This window comes from Gavialis gangeticus, unplaced genomic scaffold (assembly GCF_001723915.1).
Source record: "Gavialis gangeticus isolate Ggan-Ray unplaced genomic scaffold, GavGan_comp1, whole genome shotgun sequence".
Classification (NCBI taxonomy): Eukaryota; Metazoa; Chordata; order Crocodylia; family Gavialidae; genus Gavialis; species Gavialis gangeticus.
This window is the reverse complement of record NW_017729015.1, coordinates 17,798,493-17,804,363: the sequence shown is the minus strand read 5'-3', so window position 1 is coordinate 17,804,363 and position 5,871 is coordinate 17,798,493. Positions and strand designations below refer to the sequence as shown.

At 59.0% G+C, this 5,871-nt stretch overlaps 1 protein-coding gene across 3 annotated transcripts in view; it reads left to right on the top strand.

Moving 5' to 3' along the window:
* The window catches only part of PAFAH2 (platelet activating factor acetylhydrolase 2), a 14,465-nt gene extending 9,087 nt beyond the window's left edge, over nucleotides 1-5,378 (top strand). For 2 of the 3 annotated variants that reach the window (XM_019512452.1, XM_019512451.1), the window contains exons 6-10: nucleotides 2,297-2,410; nucleotides 3,372-3,463; nucleotides 3,580-3,750; nucleotides 4,413-4,561; nucleotides 4,992-5,378. In XM_019512452.1, coding sequence (XP_019367997.1) covers nucleotides 2,297-2,410; nucleotides 3,372-3,463; nucleotides 3,580-3,750; nucleotides 4,413-4,561; nucleotides 4,992-5,086 — 621 coding nt within the window. In that variant the 3' untranslated portion in view covers nucleotides 5,087-5,378. The remainder of the gene's footprint in view (nucleotides 1-2,296; nucleotides 2,411-3,371; nucleotides 3,464-3,579; nucleotides 3,751-4,412; nucleotides 4,562-4,991) is intronic. The other variant, XM_019512453.1, reaches the window with a different exon arrangement.
* Nucleotides 5,379-5,871: the final 493 nt, after the last annotated feature.

Genomic DNA, 5,871 nt, shown 5'->3' with positions numbered 1-5,871 from the left:
CAGCTCTCAATTAAAGAGGAATGTTCCTTGCACTTGGGGTGATTGATGGGCATCGGCAGCCAGGGCTAGGAGCCTCGGGAGCCAGCGAAGCAGGGAGGCGGCAGGCGGCTGCAGTTTGATCGCACCAGTCCTCCCCCTGTTACCCCTGTGTGCCCAGAGGAGGGGCAGGCAGCTGCAGGGCACAGAAGTGAGCTAGGGCTGAAGCCATAACAAGTTGTTCTGTGAGATTTGCTTTGCGGGGGCTGGGCACAGGGCATAGAGCAAGACACCCCGGTGTGCTGTACGAGTGGCATGACCAGGAACTGCAAGTCACTGCTCTCTCTCCCTTGCCCCTGCTCCAGTCCCCAGAGCCTTTCTGCAGCCCAGAGAGGCTCAGCTGATCATTAACTGAGTCTCTAGACATTTATCTGCGCCCTGCAGCTGGCAGGGAGCCCCTGGGGGATGCAGTTCCAGTGACCACAGAGGGCACTAAGTCCAAAGGGGGCCACAAGAACAGCCCTCTGCCCCTCCCTGCACACTGCAGGCCACACAGTGCCCCCATTGACCTACAGCAACATGAGGATCTTGACTACAGAGGCCTCAGAAGCTATCATGTGCCAATAGAAAAAGGGGAAGAGATGGCACAAGAGAGACCGTGAGCAGGGTGTCTGTTGCCCAGAGTCAATAAGCCAGGGAAGGACAGAGTAAAATAGGCTGGGTTTTTATCCCAGTTGTAGGAATCATTTTGCTTGGCACAAGGTTTTGTTTTTTTTAAGACCTCAGTCAGCGGGGTGTGTGTCAGAACGCCTTATGCAAGCCCCCAGCCTCCTGGGAGAGGCGAACTCCATCCAGGGCTTTCTTCAGTAGCCTGAAGACGGGCCCTGCCCTGGCGCTGCCCTGCGCAACTTCTCTAAGCCCAGAGTGAAATCCGGGGGGCTGTGATCAGCTCCTGCCTGTTAATTACCCACTCCCAGCCCTGAAACCGGCTGAGGTCCAGTCGGTTTTGCTCTGCTGCTACAGCACAAAGGGGCACTGAATGCACCCGTGAGAGAGGCTCCAGTCAGGGCAGGTGATGGTGTGGTGCTGGGGGACGTGCCTGTCCCCGCTGCTTGCAGTAGCCAGGACACTGGAGAAGAGAAGGAGAAGCAGATCCACCGTGAGGACTCTCCGCAGCCTGGTAGGGGCTGGCTGCTGGGGGCCCTTCCAGCACCTGCCAGCCAGAGGCTGATGTAACACAGGCCCGCTGTGGTGCAGTGCATGTATGTCTGGTGCCCCCCTGGGATCCGCGCATTGTTATACCCTGTCTGTTAAACCCACAGAGTAACATTTAAGAATAGCTCCTGCAGCCACTGCACCAGCATCTCACGGGGCCCCTAGCACCTCCCCTCATCCCTGCAGCTGGGCTGGGCTTGGAGCGGAGGCATTTGGACCAGCTCTGGGGCAAAGCCTCCTTCCGTTCGTATTGGTCCCTGGCTGGCAGTTTGTTCAAGAGGAGCCGGGGATGAGCACGTGCTCCTGTCCGGGGGGGGACACCCACTTGCTTATCGCTGCGCTGGAGATGATGCGCTTCCCCTTGGCCGTCTGGTCTTATGTTAACTGAACTGTTAAAAAGCTTCTGCAGTAGTTCGTTGCCACATCCCCCGGTGCCTTCTGTAGGGCAAATCCGTGCTTTTCCGTCTTCCTGTTCGCTGTCCTTCAAGGACAGCAGAATGTGCCCAGGCCAAGGGCCGAAGGATGGGAATCGAGACTCCTGGGTTTTATTCCTGACTGCACCACTAGCTCGTTGGAGCAGCCGTGGGGAAGAATCTGGGGGCCTGATTCTCTGCTTGCTCATGACTGCATGAGGCAGGAGCCCATGCATGCCCCGTCTGCATGGCATAGGGACCTGGCTTGATGTGTCGCCCTGCTCTGGACAGGCTCCCTCCATAGCCAGAAGCAGCGTCTGCCTGGCACCGGGTGATTAGCACTGCTGAGTGTCAGAGCCGGGAAGCCCAGCCCGAAGGTGCTTGAAGGCGGCTGACTGGGAAGCAGCCTGCACAGAGGGAGATGGTGAGCTGACCACGTGGAGGTGGCTACACAGAGGGCAAGCGGCTGAGAACTCGGCCTCTCATCGGCCTGTGTGTGTTAAATGGATGTCGTTGCTCCTGACCAGGCCTGTGCTGAGACTCACTGATGCTGTAGGTTCCCTGCCAGGGCTCAGACGGACATGTTTGTTCAGGGAGAGCAGGGGATGATTCCTCCTTGCCCTTCCTCTCTCGGGGCCAGATTCCCCTGGAGCAAGGAGGAGCCGGACCCAACAGGACCCTTCTCCTCCCAGGTTCACCAGCGAGCGAACGAGTGCGTGCGAGGGCTCCGGCTCTTCCAGGACATCGACCACGGCCAGGCTGTCACCAACATCCTGCACAGTGACTTTGATCTGGCTGCACTGAAGGTATTTCCCGCTGGCTCTTCCCTTCAGAGGAGAAACACGGCTTCCCACAGGACCTGCCAGGGGGGCTAAGTGGGGTTGCGGGAGTTGCCTTTCCCAATGATGCTGTGACCACTTCTCTGCTGCAGCTGGAGGAAGCCAGGGGCTCGGAGCTGGGACCTTCTGTACCTCTAATTTGCTTTCCTTTTATCCTTCCTCCTCGTTCATTATATTTGTCTCCATTTCTCCCCCTCCTTCCCCCAGTTCTCTGTTGGCCCTTTTGCTGCAGCCACTCCAGCTCATCTCCTTCTTACCCTCTCTCCCTCCTGGCTTTCCCCTCCCTCCCTGCTGGCTTGGCAAGGGAAAAGCCTGGAGAAACAACACCCAGGTCCTCTCCCATCCCCCCAGCTTAGTCCCCACCCTGTATTTATTCCAACCTTATATGAATCCCAGCCATTGCTGCTGCTTGATACGCAGCGCCTCTGGTGGCAGAGCTCAGGGCCTGGCCAGCTCTCTTTGTTCTTCCCTGCGTTCTCTCTCCTGCCGGCTTTCAAGCTGGGTTCAGGGCCCGGCGCTTGCTGCTCTGTGTCAGAGCAGAGGTGACTGGAGTGCCTGGTGGACAGGGTGTGATGTGGGCAGCGCTGGGTCTGAGGCTCCCCAGTCTTGGCGTAGGTTGTGGCACATTGGGGCGGGGCTGGGCTGGGCTGCACACGATGGAGCTGGGATTTGCTGACTCCACGGCACGGGCTGGGCTGAGCGCAGAGCTTCTAGCCACTGGCTCGGGGCATCATTGTAGGGCAGTCAGGTGCTCGCCCTGTGCCTCAGTTTCCCTTGCTGTAGAACATGGGGGTGATGTATCTGCACAGGCACGGTCCACATCAGGCACTGTCCAGCAAGCACTGACTGCACAGCTGGGCTTCCTTGGGGTTGCCCAGTGGAGGGGCCTGGCTGAGGACCAGCTCCTTTCACGTTCTCCTCTGTGCAGGACAGCGTGGACATGACTCGAGCTGCTGTCATGGGCCATTCGTTTGGAGGAGCCACCGCCGTGCTGGCCTTGGCCAAGGAGCCCGCTTTTAAGTGAGTGTCTGTCCATGACTGCTTCCAGCCTAACGGAGGAGCAGGCCTGGGAGCCAGGGATGGGAGCAGCCGGCCTCAGACCTGGCCCAGTCCCAGCCACCTTGTGTCCCCTGCAGGTGCGCAGTGGCCCTCGATGCCTGGATGTTCCCCCTAGAGAACGCGCTGTACCCGAAGGTGGTCAAGCCAGTGCTGTTCATCAACACCGAGACCTTCCAGACGGCCGAGAGCATCGCCAAAATGAAGCAGCTCAGCTCCCGCAACAGCCAGACCAAGATCATCACCTTGCTGTGAGTGGCAGCAGGGAAGTTGAGGGCTGAGGACACTGGGCAGGGCAGGAATCCTGGCTGTGCCCTGAGCGACCCCGGGCAGGCTACTTCCTTGTTCTGTGCCTCAGTTTCCCCCTCTGTGAGCCAGGGATAGCTCTGCTGAGCACAGCAAAAAGCTAAGTGTACCTACTGCCCCCAGGCCCTGCAGGCTCCTTCACCATCCCCGAGCCCTCTACAGCCCTACATCCATCACCAGCCCAGCTTATTCCCTCCCCATCCTTCCTCTCTGCCCCTTTTACATGAGAGCTTCTTGTGACAAAGGTCTTCCATCACACAGTTCCTAAGAGCCAGGTGTGGTTATGGGGCCTATGGGAGATGACACAGACATGTATTAGCTAGACTGGGCAGTGCCACACCTTTTGGAGCCTTGTCTACACTAATGGTAAAGTCCTGGCCTCTTCAAGCCTGCGGCAGAACACTCCCAAGGCCAGGGTGTTGCCTTAGAGGGTCTGGGGACATCTCCCACTGGGAGCTCGTGACTGGTGGCATGTTCACAGCCAAGTTGGAGGGGCTGGTGACCCTGTGCTGGCTGCAGTCCTGTCCCAGGGTGGGTGTCCGGGGTCTAGATGTGGCCTGCAGGACAGGCATGTTGTCTACAGCTCATCTTCCACTCCCCCCTGCAGCGGCTCAGTGCACCAGAGTCAGACCGACTTCACTTTCCTGGCTGGGAACCTCGTCAACACAGTCTTCCAGACCAGAGGCCCCCTGGACCCCTACAAGGGCCTAGCCATCACCAGCAGGGCAGCGCTGGCTTTCCTGCAGAAACACCTCGGTACGACAGTGCTTTTGTGGGGAAGGTCCTATCTGACCTTGCCCAGTCCCACCCAAAGCAGGCCTCGTGGTGGAGCTGGAAGCCACATGCTCCTGCCCCCACCCACTGCTCTGCTGGGGGTTTTGGACAGCTGCTTCGCTTCTGTGCCTCAGTTTCCCCAACCCCATGGGAGTCCCTTTAAAGCCTTAAAACCCTGGGTCTAAGCTGCACAGGACTGAGAGTCTCCAATCTGGACAGGACGTGCTGGGGAAGGAAGGAGGGGGCACAAGGTTGCTAAATGAATGAGGGGAGGTAGGAGAAAAGTGAGCATGTGTTAGTCGGCCTTAGGGGACCTAGGAGGTTCTCTGCAGGCTAACACCAAGCAGTCAGTGGACTTTGGCTACTGGGTGGGAGTTGGTTGTAACCGTGGGGTCCTCTCTCCCCAACCCAGAGCTGAAGGAAGACTTTGATCAGTGGAACGACCTCCTGGATGGCATCGGGGACTCCGTCATCCCCGAGGCTCCCCTCTGCCTGTCCAACCTCTAGGGATGCTGCCCCTCGGCGCGGCCATGCAGTCGTCAAGCCGTCAAGGTTCCAGGGAACTCGGAGCACCCCCTTGGAGACCAGCCGTTTCCCGTCACTGCCAGCACAAGGAGGCCACGAACTTGGTAGCTGCTGGTGCAAGCCAGAGACCCAAAGACCTCGGCTATTAGGGAGTCCTGATGGATGCTGAAGGCCAGGGGTGCTGGGCTTGGGTTGGCCTGGGAAGGTAGAGCCTGGGCACCTCCCGGAGATCAGGCCGGAGGCTTGCGGTGGCCACAACGCACTGCAGAGCCCAGAGCATCAGCACCTTCAGGCAGGGCAGAGCCATGTCTCGCATTCATGCTATGCCAGGCCTAACACTGCCCCTTACCCACCTCCATGCCCTGGCGTGAGGGCCGGACACTGCAGGCTATGCAGAGGAAGGCCCCACAGCCATGAGGCCAGAGCTGCTTTGGGTACGCGTGACAGGGTGGGAATCTTTCCCGTTGTGCCATGGGTAGAAATGCCTGAGATGCTGCTGTGACAGTCTGTAGCCCCGGGAGTCGTGTGCTCTGTACAACAGTGCCTTCATGAGACGCTGCGTGTCCTTCTTGCAGACGTGCAATGAATGTGGGGGGATGGGGGGTGGACTCCATCACACCTCTCTAAGCCGGGGGCTTTCCTGCTTACTAAAGCGCCAGCTGGAGCAGTGGGGTTGGGCACACAGGAGCCTTGGGTGCTATTCCTGCCTCTGCCACTGCTTAGCTCAGTGGCTTTGGGCCAGGATCTTGCTCACCTGCCTTGTGCCT